Below are 18,740 nucleotides of genomic sequence, written 5' to 3' on the forward strand. Positions count from 1 at the left end.
ACATAAGTAAACTGTCAAAAGTGTATTCTAACCCTCACTGGTGTTTTTAGGGAGCAATATTAAACCTGTAGCTTATTTAACTTTGTAATGGTAGCATTGGATATGCACAATTATTGCTTTTCAGTGTGCAGATTATTGTTATACCCATTTAGCTGTAGAAAGATGAGCATGTTTATTTTCCATGCAAAATCTAGTACTGATGATATAATATTTCTATGCATGGTTTGACTATCCAGCAAAAAATACACTTTATAAGTATGGGCTTGTTTCATAAACCAAAGCGGCTTTGAAAAACTGCTGTGGTCTGATGTGTAAATTATATGCATTTATAAAATGTATCCAAATACATAATTTATGCTGGATCTTAACAACTCTGAAGTCAAGATACCCATTGCTATTCGTGTACTAAAGAATGATGCATGTTAAAATAACATTAAGGCTCAAACAGACAAACTTAAAAAAATTTATCTTGAAGACTGAAACTTCTTCCTTACCTCCATTGCTGTACTTGTGGTATGTAAAATTACTCCTTGTTTGGAGACCACATAATACCTAATCAAAATGTGGTATCTTAAGGACAGAGGTTTCAGGCAAAACTTTGTATTTTCTGGATTTTGTTGGTTTAGGACACACTTTACAATTATTTTAAATATTTGTGTTTGGTGTAAGGAATACATTCATTCATATAAAGCATGCAGTGAAGATCCTGATTAATTAAATTAGGTTCATATTGATTAATACAATTGAAAGTGATCTAATATATAGTAAATTTGCAGCATACAGTCAGAGAGTGAGACTGTGACCATAACCATACTTTGCACAAGATCAGTTTTATGGACCAATCTTTATGGAGATATAGGAAGTGTAACAACTTCATGTTAAAGGTCTTTGCTCCAGATGAAAACATATTGTGCTAACTGATGGAATCCTCAACCCAAACATATCAGGTTGCCTGTGCAGCTGGTTTGTAGCTGCTAATAAAGGAAATGGGCAGTAGTGGATCCAGCCAGTTGATCCTGTCATGTGGAATTTTGGTCCATTTAGTCCATGCGTGCACAGACCCATTCACTGTGTGTCTGTCCCAACCAAAATCCTCTTTTCCACAAAGAGCTGCCTTGGGGATCAATTAAATAGCAAACAAGATGGTACAGAGACCTCTTGTATAAGTTTTCCTGCTATTACTTCCCTGCACTTCAGAGACACAGATTTTTGGGAGTGTAGGGCATCCCTGGCCCTATATCCATAAAAGGATTTGTACCATACAATATACCACAGTTTTCAGACTATAGGTATAAAAAATATTTCATTTGCTATCAGTGTTATAGTCTTTTTATGGTATCCATTTTATGTATAACCTGTAGTATATGTGCTTTTATTCAACTGAGTGCATGCATCAAAAAGCTACTTATTTCTTGGTATTGTTTGTTTGCTTTAACTAAAACCTGTGAAGTTAACCATGTTTGTGCGATACTTAATTCAATGAGCATGTGTGTTCATATCCTGTCACGTGGTTATTTCCTCTACTCAGACCGCTGCTTACAAACACCACACTGTTAACCTTGGCATGCTGCACTCTGGAGGTTTGTCAGCAATGCATGCAGGCAGAAGCATGACTTTAAACTTGCAGACTAGATCTAAATTTGAAAACCAAATTCAGCAAGAGCTACCTCTACCAAAAGTAAGTATGGGATAGCTATACCAACACCACAGAATAAATTAATACCCTTTGCTTTTTCCTGCTTTAGCTTTTCATGCTTATACTCTATAATCAGTCCAAAAAGCAAAGATGCTAGTACCATAGTTTACCTAGTTAATAACCTTGCTTTTTGGATTAACCAGCTCACATGGTTGTCATTGCTGCTTTCTGCTCTTGTGTTGCAGACTAATGTTATCCTGATTATATGTTCTGGGAATAGAGCTGGGATTATGTTTCATGTTGTAGATGTTTAATCCTAGAAATGGTACTATAGACTTTTTTTTTTAAGAATGTATGTAGATTGCATCACAGGAGCCAGGGTTTTCCACTTTCCACTAATTTATCTGAAACAGCACTGACATGCTTTGAGCCCCTACTAGCGACAATTACAGTATTTTTAAATTTTGGTTTTAAGTTTTGGGGATATAGAAAAGCAAATTAGTGTTCTCAAACTTTTCTGTTTCTGATTTCAAACCTATTATTGATATATTGATGCATGTATATATGTATCATACACACATATAAACATCTACTAATCTACATGGTTCATGAAAGAAGAAGCTATAACAAGATAAAGTAGAATATTACCCATTAAAATCTTGCCAAAATATTCATAGCATTATGTAGAAGGGACTGTAGTCTCAGCTTTAACATATGTGAGTAGTCTCACTGAAGTAAGGATAGGTCCCTGCAAGGAATAATTTTGACATAAAATTCCAAACAGTCATATTATTTATGCATATGCATATGAAATCAATGTGACTACTCACATGCTCTGACATTAGCCCATGTGGCTTAAGAGTTTTGCTGAACTGGAGTCTAACTAGCCTGATCTAACTATTAATACATATAGTGTATTGTATTTCCCAGCCACTAAGCAAACTGGTATATTTCAACAGTACAAATACACAGATTGTATTGCCAAGCTGCACCTAATAACTTATCCTTTCACATTTGGTTAGTTTCTTATGCCCCTCACTCTCTGATTATCCAGAGTGTTACAAACCTTCATATTTGTACTTGTACATCTCCAATGTGGCACAATTAATGACAATTGGCATCTTAAATATAGGTGTACTCACTTAGAAAAGGAGTTTTCCAGCATTTATCATATTTTTTTTCTTTCAAAGACTGTTGCTATATCTTTGGGTGATATATTAATTCTTGTTCCAGGTCTTTGCAAGGAATCACTTTGACATGTAATTCCAGACAGCCTTTTATGCATGTATATTTTAGAATGAGGTATTTCATATGTCATGCACATCAAGAATTTTAGGTCATATGCTATACTTGACTTTAATGCATTCAGATCAATGGGAAGTTATATGTATGGATCTAGGTGATATATGACCCCACGTGCATATTCATGTGACCTAAGGACTCTCCAACTAAGGACTCTCCAAGCTCTTACTCTAATATTCCTTCTGTTAAGCACTCAATCACAATCTACTACATGCCACCATAAAATCTCATCTTAAAAAATGTGGAAGAATGATATTCTCTTACTATACAATATGAAAGCAAAGACAAAGTTAGTACTGATGTAATACTTTGAATTCCTAATACTGCTTATTTCTATTCCTTGATATCTTCTAGAACATTTTGCATTTCTGGCTGCAGGGCATAAATAACTTGTGAACTAAATGTTAAACTATAAATCTTCCAATGGCTCTGTGTAGATCTTTGAAAGGTGTCTACTGGAAATTCTGGAATTGTCTGCAAGTGTGTTGTGGATTCAGACTGTTTTCATAGAAAATGTTGATTCAGTTTTTATTCAAAGAAGGGTAATACAGTAGAATGTTTATAACTAAACATAAGTCACTTGAAATTCTCACATTCAGAATGCATATCTCACAGGGAAAAGATTGCTTACATATATCAACCTTTTCTTTCTGAAAACTGAATGCCTGTGGGCAATCCACACCCGTGGAGCCTGCAAATTTAATGACTGTGGCAGCTTTTGCTGTGTTCTCTCTGACTTGTTGTTTAAGATGTTTTTATCATTATCCTGGTTATTAAAATAACCTTTACTTCATTTTGCAGGTGTCTCCACATCTAGACAGATTGAAACAACACCATCTTACACTTAAACATCTGCACTGTTTTATTGGATTCTTAATTTTCAGTTCTACATTTGTCTACTTAAAAGCTGTTAAAGGGATACATTCTATATGAATGTAATCCCTGCTGACATTAATTGGAGTATATATTGATGGGAGACCAAATTTGAACACATTTTAAACAATACTATGCTTAAGTTATCAAACATACTGTTCAGATGTAGGGTCAGCTGGATCTGATTGTTGTTTTGACTCTGAGAACTCAGGCAAGGGACAGAAACTCTAGAAGCAAAAGTATTCCTCCCGTATGTAGGCGCATTAAAGGGAGGAGATGTAGCAGGGAGTTTGTCCCCACAGCACACTCGCACACAATCTGGCTTCTAGTGCTATGAATCAAGGGGAAGCAGCTAGTGCTTTCAACAGCGAGCTAAGGGCCCAATAAATGGTGTGTTTTGGAGTAGGAGGAGAGGACCTGGGCCTCAGCCCCTTATATATTGCTGTACTAGGGAGAATGCCTGTTATACCTATTGAGCAGTTATAGCAAGAATCATTACATCAATTGTTTACTACAGGCCTTCTCCTCTCATTTACAGCAGCATAATTCCTTTGACTCCGAAGGAGTTACTGATTTCCATTGGTGAAAGTAAGAAGGAATCATGTGCATTATGCTTTTCAAAGCTGTAATGTATCCGGACAACACCACTTGGATGGTTTGCTCCTCTTCCTTCTCCCTGGTGTTGCTCAGACTCAAAAGAGCCATAATTAAGGCCTAACTGGCCAATGGCAGCTCAAAGAGGCAAAGAAAACAATTAGGGATGCGTTTATCTTTCTTAATCTGTTCTACTGCATCTACTATCACATTGAACTGTTGCGTCTTACTTTTTATCTAGATTTAGTAGGTGTAAAACTTCTATTAATGTGCAGTTCATTCAGCCGCTGTCAAATGAATAACTTTATAAGCAGTCAAATTCATTTTCCTGTCAAAAATGAAAAGATCTATCATCACAGCTTTTTCCCAATCTTATACAGAAAACAGTAAATAACCGCCTCATTTTTCTTTATTCCGCAGCTTTAAAAATAAAAATGGCACCACATTCTCTGCAGTGAAAAAAGGAACTTCTTTCAGACGAATGCCTTCAATTTTAAAGTTCATATGATAATTATTTTTTACACTGTATGGATTGTTGCTTAGATGAACTTCGTATCAAAAGCATATTACTCTCTCCCCTAGGAACAATCAAACAGTATGTTACTTTGTCAGAAAATATTGTCATGTAGACACAGTCCTTTGAATAGCATATAGCACATGATTTGTTCTAGATGTTCTTATCAGTCTTACAAAGTAGGAGCAACTCTGGGGATTTCAGTCCATGAGAGGCACTGGTGGAAATTAGTCACATCGCAAGGATGACACACTTGCTTTTCTCTGTGTATTTTTATTCTCAGAATAGAGACTATGCAATGGCAAGTTTTTATTTCTAATGTTGCTCACTGGAATAATCTCTCAAGATACACATTTTATTTTCATGACTCCAAAGGTATAGCAATCATGCAGTCTCATTCAGCCAAATTGAGAAACAGGGTAGGAGGCATTGGCAGTACTCAGATATCTAAAGGGTTTCCACAGGCAAAAAACAAAAACAAAAAAAAAACAATTGGAAATAATCTGAAACAATGGCCCAGATTCTGAACTGCAGACAAGGAAAACAGTAGAGCGTAAGTGGTGTGGTAATGGCTCTAAGCAACTTTTGCATTCCTCTGATCCTTCTGGGCACCGGGCCAGGCCCTGGCATAAATTAGAATGGTTTAAAATCTGCTTTAATTTATGCTATCTGCTGATGGTCCCAAGGGTCTGTTACAATAGATGAGGGATCAGTCAAATGTAATGGACTCTCAGCCATGCTCTCATTCTCCTAGCCATGCATTTGTGCCAGCAGAAGTATCATCAGAGGATCCTCCACATTGTAGAAATCCTCCTGTGGCTGGATCTGCCCTGTGATGGCAGGATTTTGAAAGGATTCAGACAAGAAAGTTATATTTATGTGAATAAAAATTAATTAAGCCTAACTAAAAAAATTAAGAAATGAAAATAAAATTAGATTAAGATAGAATAGGACACGAAGACCACAAAAATAACTGAAAAAGAGATGTGTAAAGTCACCAGTGAAGGAAAATGACTAGGATTAAATGTGTCGGGGGGGGGGGAGGAGGGGGTTGAACAGAAAAGAATAATAGAAGTATGAGTCTAGTTCAGGAAAGCACTTAAACATGTGCTTAAGTCCATCCTATTCAGGAAAGCACTTAAGTATGTGCCTAATTTTAAGCATGCGCTTAAGTCCCATTGACTTAAATGGAATTTAAACATATGCTTAAGTGCTTTCCTGAACTGAGGTCTGTAAGAGTAATACAGAAGGTAACTCAAGGTATGACAACTATAACTTCAATATTGTCAGTATTATATATAACCTTTTAAAGAATGCATTGTAAGCTTAACATTTAATATTTACATTATAGATGATGGTGAGATATTTATACATTCTTTCACTGCTCTTTACTGTACCTACAATTTGAATGAGCAGTAAGATGCTTTTAGATTGTGTGATTCTGTAGCAAACTACATTGTGTTAAAAATGTAATTTCAGAAAAATATTTACTGTTCTATTACTTCAGAATTTGAGTTAATTTTCTCACTTCTCTCATTATTGCCAAGATAATTAATGAGCATCTAAAGTTCTCCGATCTAAAGTAAGGTCCATAGACAACAGTGCAGTCAAGACTGCAGCAGGTATACAGTTCTTACACATTAACACGTATAGGGGTAAAGCATAAAATGATTCTCTTTACAAATGAAATGTTGTGCAATTGAACAAGGTGGATTTGGGGCAAAAGTAAGTGGTGGTTTTATACAGTGATCTGTCAAGGCACTAAAGTATATCCTACCATTTTTACAATAGACCCCATCACAGCAGAGCAACATTCTAGACAATGGACAAGAAGATGTTTCTGCTAGTAGCCAATGGAATCCATATCCACTTGGAAGGCGGGATGTGCCACCAGAAACCATTACTAAAAAGGTAACCAATAGCAACATGATGATATAAAATCTGATACTTATGTACTGGCAGCTTTCGCCTTCTCCCACCAAAATCAGCAGCAACCCCCCTACTCCAGTTGGCTTCACTGGACACAGGATAGGTGCAATACATTTTTTCTTCAAGGCTTAAAACAGCTTGTAAATCAATAATCTAAGGGTCATATTTTCAATCCTAACCTGTTTTTTTGAGCTCACTTATGCCAAGTTAATTTATTATGTTTGCAAAAGTGGATGCATGTACCAGTATGTTCTGCATAGACAAACTAGATAGCTGGGCAAATAACTGCACACTCTACCTGCACAAAATATTCATATTCCTACATTCTTAGGGTGCAGAAAGAGACCAGCTTAAAATTTGGCCATTGGTGGTAAACTTGTTTATGAATATTCATAAAACTGAAGGACAAAGGATTTTAATAAACTAAAATGTTTTAAAAACTCAAATTTAAAAAGATCTCACTGTAAAAACAGTAGTGATAATTAAATTGTTAATCTACACATGTGATGGTTCTGATCTCTCTTGCACTAGTCATAGGAGTGAACAGAGGAAGTGAGTAAAAATGGTGTAAATAAATCAGAGTCAGGTCCAAAGACATAATGAACATATTTACAAATGCTGCACTTCAAATACCTTTAAGTATTGATAAGGTAAATATTTTCCTACTGACTTCAGATTTTTTCATTCAACACAGTCTCAGAAGCAGCAGTCTTTGCCATTATAAAAATTACATAGTGAAAAGAGGTCATTTATAAATGTGCAGGAGAATTACTCAAGTAGAGCATCAGGTCCAGATGCAATAGAAGTCACTCTGCTCAGTGCAGCCCAGGGACTGTTCCCTCCTGGCACCCCCAGGAACATAAATCATTGCAAGAGACAAAGGGTGGTCAAAGACAGATGGGGCTCTGGCTTTCCATTTGTGGAGTTGGGCACTGAGAGTAGGCTGAACCACTCAAAGGGATTGTATAGTGTACACAGGAGCTGGGAGGATTGTACTTCCTGAGAGGAGTTACACCTGATTTTGTCCAGTATATGTGAGATCAGGATTAGACTCATCAGCTCAAACAATATATGATATGTATTTGTACATTATTGTGATAAGAAACTGCAAAGTCAAATCCGTATTAGACATTTCAATATCCTGCTGTACAGATGTGGTATGTTAAAATATTACACAATGAATCAGAATCTGTTTAACTCATTGGCACTATCCATTGTTGTAGCCATCATCAGCAGTTTTAATTGCATTGGCAATAACGGACCCCCAGCTTCAAATAATTAACTTTTATGATGGATGTTAAAATAATATATAGAATACAAATGAAATCAAGGGAAAACATTCCATACAATAGAGATGTTTTTTCAGCAGAATTAGTGATTCTTGTTTCTAAGAAAAGGATTTATTTTCAACTTATCCATATACAGCAGAAACCATGCTATAAAGGCACAAGAAGCATTGATATAATCTTTGCAAACAAAATATATGAAAATGAATGAGAGAATGAATTATGAATATTATGTACTTTTCATTCTCAATAGGTACTTTTTAATGTGCATTTATGACAATGCTAATTTCCCTTGCATTGAACGTGACTTAGAATATTTTGTTTTGTTTTTCCACCAGTTGAAGGCTTAAATGTAGCAATCATTTTGAAATTAATTTCAGTCTTCTGTAATTAAATTGCCATATACTGAATAATGTGATTTTGTAAAAATAAATATGGGGTAAATTCTGCTCTCCCACTAGCATAATCACACTGGTTTTAATGGGTTTGTGTCAATGCAAATGAGAGCAGAATCTGGTACAGAGCCCCATGTGTGTAACCTGTCCATAATAAATCTGATTTCTTCAGTTTGCATGACAGAATATATATCATGTAAATGATCCATACCTGTAGGGCCAGTGTTGACTAGTTACATGGTAACTACCAGGCAATGGTTAATCACCATGTAACTGCAATATGTATGTATTGTACCATGCAACTATGGTAATTACCGTGCAACCATTAACATGGTAATTACTATACAATTACATAGTAAATCATGGTTATTTCTCTCCTCTTAACTATGCAGAGTGCAGATTAAATGCCAGTTGCTTCTGGATCCAAGGTGATCAATTACACAGTAATCTGCAGGCAATCACTAGACTATTTCCATTAAAAAGTAGTTTGGTATTTTTGCCCTTCATTTAGAATACCGCTCTGTAAATCTATTCATTTGCTGAAAAACAATCCACTCCTCATTTTAATACTGCTGGAGACCCACTTTTTCTGTGGTGCCTACGAGAAACTAGTTGACGAACTCATCTACATATTTATCTTACGAGTTAACTGCTCATTTATGAGAAAGAAAGAGATTCAGTGTTAGGAGGTAAGATCACTGAAAATGAAGTTGGGGATTGCTGAAGGGGAAGATGAATGAGGTTGAATGAAGGAGGGGAAATGGAAGAAGGATAGTCAGACATAAACCTGGTGTATCTGGCCACAGGAGCATCACCCCAGTGGCACGGAGCCAGAATACAAGCACCAACATCACCCACTCCCCTCCTTGCAGCTGATATAGGAAACATGGCTAGGGAAAAGGTGTGTGGGCCAGGGCATCCCTGCACCCTGGCTGTTGTATGAGCCCCTTGAGAATCATTTGGTCTGTGGTGAATTTGGTGCAAGTTAGTGGTCTATGCCAGTACACATGACCAATGGACTGCTGGCCTAGAATTAGAATATGCAAAAGTGATTAAAACTGCTGTTTCCCTCCTCTTCTGAGTTAAGTGCATGCCTTGGCCATAGCTGAGGAGCTGGTGCTCCGTTTTGTTTTCATTATTTACATCTGTCACTCAACCGTGAGGTGATCCAAGCCAATAAAATAGATATTAAGTTTTTTTGGTGTTGGGCCACAATTTCTGTATGCAAGACCTTTAAGCAGATTTCTTCCTCTGAGTTAGACAGTGCACCTGCTGTGGACTTCTATGAAGGACATCTTCAGATTACATTTGTACCGTGACTTGAAGCTGATGAGATGCTACTCATTTTCAAGCACCCATGATGAATATCTGGTGAAAATCCAAGTACGGAGTCAATGTGGAACTGCACATATATTCTGGCCAGATAACCAGCTTGTGTAAATTGGCATAGCTTCATTAAACAGCTCAGGATCTGGCCAGTTATCATTAAGGCACATTGTTTTGAGTCACTAGATCAGATTTCTCCTTCTGGCTATGTTCTGCCTCTGTGATCTTGGGCAAGGCACTGAAGTTCTCTCCGGATCTCAGTTTTCCCTGCTGTAAAAAGGGGATATTAATAATACTCCCCTGTCTCACAAGGCTGTTGAGTGTGAGGCTGAACTCAACAATTTCTGAAAAGTGTTTTCATGTCCTCAGGTGGCAGCTGTAATATAAAAGGGAAGGAGGAGGACTTGTTTTGTTTTGTTTTGTTTTGTTTTTGCCTACAAAGTAGGAAACAATTTCGTCCGTCACTACCACTTGATGGCTGGAGATTGAGGCACTTTAAATTCTTCTTCGAGTGGTTTTGCATGTCCATTTCACTTCAAGCGCGCACACCCAGTGCACTATTGTTAGAGATTTTACTCTCAGTGGTACCTGTCAGGATGGCGCAAGCACCCTCTCCGACCTCCACAATGCTGTGCAGTGGTATAAAGGGCAGAGCCACCTCTGACCGTCTTCAGTTCCTTCTTACTGCCTGTGATGGTTATTGGAACGTTCTATCTTGCTACTGCAATTTCCCTTCTTTTACATTTGTGTACAGTTGGTACTCCTTAATAGTTAATAGCTTTAGTGTTAATATAGTTTTAGTTGTAGGTTTCCTTTATTGGAGTACTTTTTTGGTACTATTTGATGCCTGCTGTTTATGTACACATATCCAGTACCAAGGCATGCCTCAATCACAGGGCTTCAAGCCCTGTGATGCCTTCAAAGAAGCTGATGCCACTTAGTTAGCCGCACTCCAGGTGCCTGAAGGTTCACATCAGACAGGTGCCATATCTGCAGGGACTTTAAACCAAGAACTACAAAGGACAGAGAGATTAGACTAAAATACCTTCTGATGGAAGCAGCTTCATGCCCATTCTCAGCTTCCCCGTTCAGAGCACGTACCGAGCACATCTGCTTCAATCAGGAGTGCTCCTCCCATTTTGGAGGACTCTTTATGCTAGTCTCCCTCTCTGATACTAAGGAGGAGGCACCAGAAAAAGGCATCAAAAGACTCAATACCTAGGAGATTGAGGTCCCCAGCACCAAAGTCCAGCAAACTTGCCAACAAAGAAGGTGGAGATCTCTATAGGCAGGGTCATCAATTCCAGGGCCAGTATTGGCCCTATAGAGACTGACCCCTAAGGTGGCACCATCTGGCTCAGCAGTGCAATCTTTACTGGTTCAGAGCAACAGGAGACTATCCCGATACTATAAACTCCTGAAGCATATGCTGCCGCAAGTGACCTGCTGAGTCTCTCAATACTGGTTTCACCAGCTGACTAAAAATCTTCTTGCCCTATACAGACGATTGCTAGGGAGGGAGGGATAGCTCAGTGGTTTGAGCATTGGCCTGCTAAACCCAGGGTTGTGAGTTCAATCCTTGAAGGGGCCATTTAGGGACCTGGGGCAAAAATCTGTCTGGGGATTGGTCCTGCTTTGAGCAGGGGGTTGGACTAGATGACCTCCTGAGGTCCCTTCCAACCCTGAGATTCTATGATTTGCCATCTATGGTGGCTCAGCATCTGGTTCCGTGGGAACCGCTGCTCACTGTGGTTCCTCCTTGTTCGGTACTGTCGAGAGGCAAACCAACAATATCACCAATGCCTTCTTCTCTGTAGTCCTAGCTCGATATCTGGCACCCACAGGAGCAGCTCCTCCTTGGTCAGAGGAATCCAGTTCTTCATTAGAGTTGAAAGTTGGCTTGCATATGCTGTGACCGCATCATGTTAGCCACTGTTTCCCACTGAGCAGTTACCACCCTTGTACCCAACAGAAACTCCATCTTGGCTGGCTGGGAGAGATCCATGGTTAGGAAGGACATGGGCTCTGGGACCACACCAGTGCCACTTTGAAACCCCTGGGGTTTTCCACCTGCCTCCAGGTTGTCTCCACACCCTCCCTGGTCTACTTCATCTAGTAGCCATTGAGATCAGTCCAATGAAGAACAGAAGGAAGCTGCTCCCAGTACCAGGCTCTGTACCAAACAGGAGCAATCTGCTCAGGTGATAGCCCCATATAAGAACTGGAGGAGGCTCCACCTCCTCAAGCGTTGGCTTCCTCTTCCTCATTGCCTGATGAGGCAGTGTTGTCAGAGAGTTCCTCGCCTCCACCAGACAATTATAGGGCTCACCAGGACCATTCCAGTATGTAGGGCTATGTAGAAAGGTAAAGGCACCTGTGTCCAAAGATTCAGAAAAATGTACTTATACTTACGCAATTGGTCCATGATGTCTGACATGCCTATCATAAATTGCTGAGTTTATGTACTCTGAAGATGGCCAGTAACATAGGATTGTGATGTTTCATGGAGGTAGTACTATATAAGCATTCCTTGGAGCATTCATTTTACTCATTCCTTTATGGCTAAGTTGCATGCCAATTATTAATAAGCATCAACAGTTCAATCCTGTCATCATAAACAGTATAAAATTGTTTTCAATTAATTTATTTTTAAATGATTTGACTCAAATGTGTATGTAATTTATGTGTATGAACAGAATGTATGTTGAAAAGTAAGCAAGTGTGCAACTTTACCATGTCAAGAATAGAGTAACGTACAAACCAAACCCCACATGTTAGAGCAATAAAATTGAAAATGTGACAGATAAGCAGGGATTGAAGACTATTATCAGTGGCCTTTCTCTGATAAATATCAAAAGACAGTAAACAAAACAACACAAGTTCAATATTTTCCATAATTTTGAAAAGTATGAGTCTTTTCAAATTACAAACTACTAGCTCTTTTCAAAAAGTTGATAATACGATTAGTGACATTAGTAAACATAAGGTCATGTAAAAACCACATTCTTTATTGGGACAATGCATTGATACTGAAGAGTATCCACTTGGCTTCTGCTAGCCTGTGACATGATTATAAACAAGCACTGAATTTTAACTATATTATAAAATGTGATTTTTTAAAAATAGATAATCCTGAAACAGCGTACAATTTAGGCCAATATTTATATTTGTGATCAATAGAGAATAAGCTCTATTCCAAACTATCCTCAAATTCAGTGCTACCCAATATTTAACATTTTTTAGAATGTGCTTATTTATTTCATCATTATATGTTTTCATTTCATGAGATTTTCTGAGCAGAAACATATAACATGAAATAAGGCATAAAATATTTTCCTTTTATGTATCAGACTCTATACATTTGATCTCAATTATGGCTCCTAGATTCACTAAATGCAATGGATAAATCCTTGCTGGTTTTAATCACGGTTGTTTCCAACTGTGGTCAAAAGGCAAACCTCTGATATTTATTTAAGAGGTTTGCTTTTACTTGACTGTGTAAGTTGTAATAATTGCTTCTTTTCAGCTTCCTGAATTTCTGGCCTAACGGGTTACGTTACCCACAGGCAGGTAGCCATATCCAGACTTTGATGGGATCTCAAAGCCTACAACATCGGAGTCGAGAGCAGCAATATGAAGGAAACATGAATAAAGTGACGATTCAGCAGTTTCAGTCACCACTGCCAATTCAGATCCCTTCTTCGCAGAGCTCTCGGACACCTCAGGCGGGACGGTGCTTAATCCAAACCAAAGGGCAGAGGAGTATGGATGGTTATCAGGAGCAGGTGAGAAAATGTGTATCTAAAATAACATGCTGATGAAGCAACATTTGGGGTTTTTTTCCAGTCAGGTAGCATTTTTACTTAACATTAACTGAAAACCTAAAGTCCAGCACAGTGCAAATTCATATTGATATTTTTCCATTTACTAATGGGAGCTATAACAGGCCTATTATTGCAGTTATTTTAATAATATCATTGTCAATCTAAGAATTGACACTTTCTGAGATGGTCCAATGCAAGCCAGTCTCTTCTTTCTGGCATTGATTTGAGAGGCAGAGTACCAAGGGATGATGGGGGAATTGATTGGTTGTGGAGGATGATCCTATTTTCTACCACTGAAGAAAGGAGGATTCATGTGCATTTAGATGTGTTTTATTGAACAGTGTATAGGCTCTTAGGTATGAGGAAGAGTGTGTACTTTAGAAGTCTGAACATTATATAAACAAAACATTGAAGAAAAAGAGCTTTTAATGTAAGACTCAGAGAAATGAGAAACAGCGGTTTTTCAAGTGGCTTCTGCATATTACCACTAGTGTGATCTGGCGCCTCTGGCATTGAGTTGTGGAATTTTTCTACTTAGCAGTGTCTGTGGATGTCACTCACCCCTATCCCTCCCTCATAGAGGATTCTGAGGATATAAAATGGGGAGAGGCCCTAGCTAGCCTTCAGTTCCTTTTAAACCACCAAAAGTGCAGTGATCTGAAATGAGGACACTGCGTGTAATAATTTTCCTCATCAGTTTATTTTAATTTTGCCCTTTATGGCTATTTTCTTTTGAGTTAGATTAACAGTTAGTTTGAAAGGTGTTCTTCAGTCAGACAAATAAAGAAGAAATAGTACCTGTCAGGCACAGGTATTGTTTGGATGATCCTCAGAAGTGTGACAGCATATTAAAAACGGTGAAATATCACATTTGTGTACTTCAAAACAACAATTTTAATGGTTTTTAATACTCTGTACAATATAATTCAGAATGGTCAACTCCAATAGTTCACCATAAACCAAAATGTGTCAGGCAGAGACACAGTTGTTTAGAAGATTAGCTTTAATGATGGTGTTCGATTATCTTTCCATATCTTTTTAACATAGTTTTGTGTGAGAATAGAAAAGAATCCTGGCCTTGGATTTAGTATCAGTGGTGGAATAAGTGGACAAGGAAATCCATTCAAACCTTCTGATAAGGTAAGATGTGAATTTCTTACTAATAGTCTTTATTACAGTGAGCCAAACAATGTCCTCAGATACAAGCATGTGAAATTCAATAGAAGTTATGAACATATAGAAATTGGTCCAGGATGTGACTTTTTAAAACAAAAATGGGTATTTTCCTTCTGGTTGATAAATAAAGGTTTAATCAAATAGGCTATTTCCTGTATTGGACTAGTTAATCTTTTCAGGCTGTTTGCCTTTTCCAAAGTACCAACTCCCTTGACTTGTTGTAAGTAGGGTTGCCAATTTTCTAATTCCAGTAAACCGAACACCCTTGCCCCACCCCCGCTCGCTCTCCCCCACCCTCGCTCGTGCTCATTTTCACTGCAAGGCCCAAACAAGCATATTTATTGTTTTGACAGATGTATTATGTTAAGTTCAGGTTTTATTTGTTACAGGATGCTAGAGCTAACAGCAAAATAGTCAAAAAGGGTAATTTAAAAAAAAAAATTTCACAAAGGTTTTCATGATTCTGTCCCTCTCCTCTTCCAATTTTTCATAACCAGCTCCATGTTTTTTGTTCACTAAAGTTATTGTAATTTTATGTGTGGAATTAGGACCACACATTATCACAACTGCAATGGGTCCATTAAAGGCCCACTCCTGAAGCCCAAATACAAATCCATACAGCACAACCACAGAAATGCACACCTGTCCAGATACCTATATAAATAAATCTGTAGAAACTGACTCCCACACCTACATGCAGATACACACGTGTATTCATGTGTACACATCTAGCGTGCACTAACACATATACTTCCACATTATTTATTATTACAATTGTTGTTTAGTACCTACAGACCCCAACTAAGATCCGGGCTCCACGGTGGTAGGTGCTGGACGTACACACAAAAAGAGATAATCTGCAACAAAGAGTTTATAATGTAGCTAGACAAAGGTGGGGACAAATGTATGATACATTGGCTCTTCTGCAATTACTAGTCAACAACATTTACTTTTTAAGAAATAATACATTTCTTTTAGAGTTCCCTTCTCTTTTAAAAACTTGTTATGAAATGAATACACACATATTTTATGTCATCAAATTTTTCCCCACAAGCCAGCAAAAGGAATAAAAGTCAGAGAGTTAGGCTGCAAATTTTATTCACACAGGTATACACACATGCGGCGATACACGCACCTCCCTATACAAAAACACAGTCTCTTACACACATACAATGCATGCATGCACACACTTGCCTACACAGAGACACTTGCTCTTAAATCCTTACATGTTTTTAACTTGAGATCTTTTAAGTGTTTTTAATGCTTCAATCATTATTTGTGTATTTATAATATTTTAAAGGTCATAGAGGGGCTCAACTTCTCTCTCATCAGACAATTCCAATATTAGATATAAATACTTCATGTACAGTATTTTACTGTATACCATGTAAAATCAGTAAACTTATAGCACATCATGCTAAAGAATATTCATCCTCATAATAATAGATAGTTAAAATAAGATGTGCTGATGGAGTAACACTGTCTCAGAATTGCCAAGATCATCTTGCCTGCTCAGTCCATAATAACCTTAGCCAACAGCAACTCTGAGTGACCTCTCCTTGTCTCAGTTTCCTAATCACCTAGCAGTTATTTTGATGGAGTCCTCAACCCTTTTCCAATGTGCAGTACCTGCTGGATAGTGTTTTTGAAATGGTCTGGCCTCCTTGCCCTCCCCCTTCTGTGTGCTATCCAGAGGTCAGATTCCAAACTAAATTAAGAGGAAGTTTATTTAACCAATCTTTATTTCCAAGCATGACCTATATAACAGAGAGGAGAACCAAAGATGCTGGTAAGAGCAGAGAAGTAGGGTGTGACCGATAAAGAAAGAGTGCAAACAAAATGATTCAGAGGAGGAACAGAGAAGTAACTGAGAACATAAAAAATGCCATCCACCCACATAAACATATGGGGGAACTTGATGTCCAGCGGTGAAAGCGGGACAGGCCCAGCAGCAAGGAAGGGAAACACTCACTAAGGGACAATAGGTAGCTCCTCTTCCAGGAGTCTCTGGCACCCATTGGTCAGCTGGGGGTGAGGGGTGCTGAATGGCCAGCATTCCCCAGTTCCCAGAATTTAACCCAGTGTAGGAGGCATGGGTAGCCTCTTACAGCTCCGGTCCAATATCCCACCCTACCCACCTGAACTAGGAATGGGAACCTGGCCTGAGAGATGCTGCTGGTCTAGCCAATCATCTGTTTAGGGTTCAGGAAGGAATTCTTTCTCCCATGGGCCAATTGGCAGAGATCCGGGGAGTTTTTTGCCTTCCTCACAGCACCTTCAAACCACAGTTGGTTAAGTAACTAACTGTGGTACTGGGATGGAGTTGTTTATTTGTCACAACTTGCACCCGCTTTCCAGCGTGGTTAAGAGAATAAAATGAATGTTTCCCAGAAGTAAAAGATCTGGGATTTTGGTGATGGGCCTTGGGCTCATGTGATAAGGTGAGACCTTGTGGCTTTCGTGGGCCAAGGTCAGACGTTGTGTCCCTCGTATTGTGGCTCACCCTCTGCCCCATCATAGGGTGAGGGTGCTCTGACTCTGAGAGAGCTGAGTCCTGAGAGCTGAGTCCTACCCCCATTATATGGTAAAGAGACCTGTAACCCCCTCACTGGAACCAATTAAATGCCTAGTATAGGAGAGTATGGGTAATGGGTGGGTAGCGCTCCTCCCCTGTGTTAAAGTTCAATAAAAGTTTAGGCCTGCTGCTTAATTCCATGCATGTCTGTCCTCATTTTGCCTCTGTGTCCACGTCAGTGGTGCTGGATAGCAGCTCTGTCTCATAAGTATGATGGCATATAGACCAGATGGGTGAACAAATGCAAGCTACACAAGAGAATTCCACCCTCCTTCCTCAGAAAGTTTATTGTGCTGACAAAACAGCAATGGTGGAAATGAACATTGTCTGAGGGTTCAGGAAGGAAGGTGATGAGCTACAAAAGGCCTGTAAACTGCAGTGGAATCACCATGGACTAAAATGATGATGAAAAAAATGTAATTTCTTGGTACTGACAACATGAAACCCAGAAGTTAAGACTATCCTCTTCCTAAAATCTTACAGTTCAAAGAGACACATAGAAAACAGGATACACAGTAAACAGGGCTGAGGATAACAGTGAAGAGATTGTGTTCCATGGGGTGTTTTTATGTGAAATATTCAAAATGTGATGATCACCCAGAAATTATATTTCAGTTCTTAGTTTGTTCACTATACTTTCCTGAAATACTAGAACTAAAAACACTCTTTTCCATTTAATTTTGCCATCTTTAAAGTTGTTCATTTCTGAGACATAGGACTAAAAGAAACTCTTATGTAATGAGACTGGTGGCCAATAAATCAGAAAAGGTATGCTTTTCAGCATAATGCTTTTTTCCCCATCTAGGTAAAATAAATAAGCATCCTGCATAAATTAGAGTGTAACTAACAAGCGCTTGCTTCATTTTCCTCCCAATAAACCCATTCCTCTTGCTTATATCCAGAAATGATGAAAACATTAGAATCTTAGCTCCAAATGACCCCTAACTTAGGGCTACCATACGTCCGGATTTCCCCGGACATGTCCGGCTTTTCGGTCTATAAATAGCCATCCGGGGGGGATTTTTAAAAATCTAAAAATGTCCGGGATTTCCCCCCGGTCGGCTATTTATAGATAGAAAAGCGGCGGCCAAGCGCTGCTGGGCACCCAAAGCCCCTTCCCGGCTTCCCCCATCCCCTGCAGCCTTACCATGCTGTCCAGCCCCGCAGCTGTCTTTCCCCCTCCTCCCCCTCCCCTGCTTCCCGCGAATCAGATCTTCGCGGGAAGTCTGAAAAGAAGCAGGGGCAAGCGGGGAGGCAGCAGCAGGTAAGCTGGGGCGGAGGGGCGCGAGGAGACGACCTCCGGGGAGGCG

The 18,740-nt window shown here is 38.8% G+C and overlaps 1 protein-coding gene across 2 annotated transcripts in view; it reads left to right on the forward strand.

The window, feature by feature from the left end:
- Positions 1 to 18,740, forward strand: part of LRRC7 (leucine rich repeat containing 7) — a 210,836-nt gene that overhangs the window by 168,206 nt on the left and 23,890 nt on the right. Inside the window, exons 19-22 of one of the 2 annotated variants that reach the window (XM_065409206.1) lie at positions 1,529 to 1,678; positions 6,711 to 6,830; positions 13,422 to 13,640; positions 14,727 to 14,819. In XM_065409206.1, coding sequence (XP_065265278.1) covers positions 1,529 to 1,678; positions 6,711 to 6,830; positions 13,422 to 13,640; positions 14,727 to 14,819 — 582 coding nt within the window. The remainder of the gene's footprint in view (positions 1 to 1,528; positions 1,679 to 6,710; positions 6,831 to 13,421; positions 13,641 to 14,726; positions 14,820 to 18,740) is intronic. The other variant, XM_065409208.1, reaches the window with a different exon arrangement.

Source organism: Emys orbicularis, chromosome 8, assembly GCF_028017835.1.
Source record: "Emys orbicularis isolate rEmyOrb1 chromosome 8, rEmyOrb1.hap1, whole genome shotgun sequence".
NCBI lineage: Eukaryota > Metazoa > Chordata > Testudines > Emydidae > Emys > Emys orbicularis.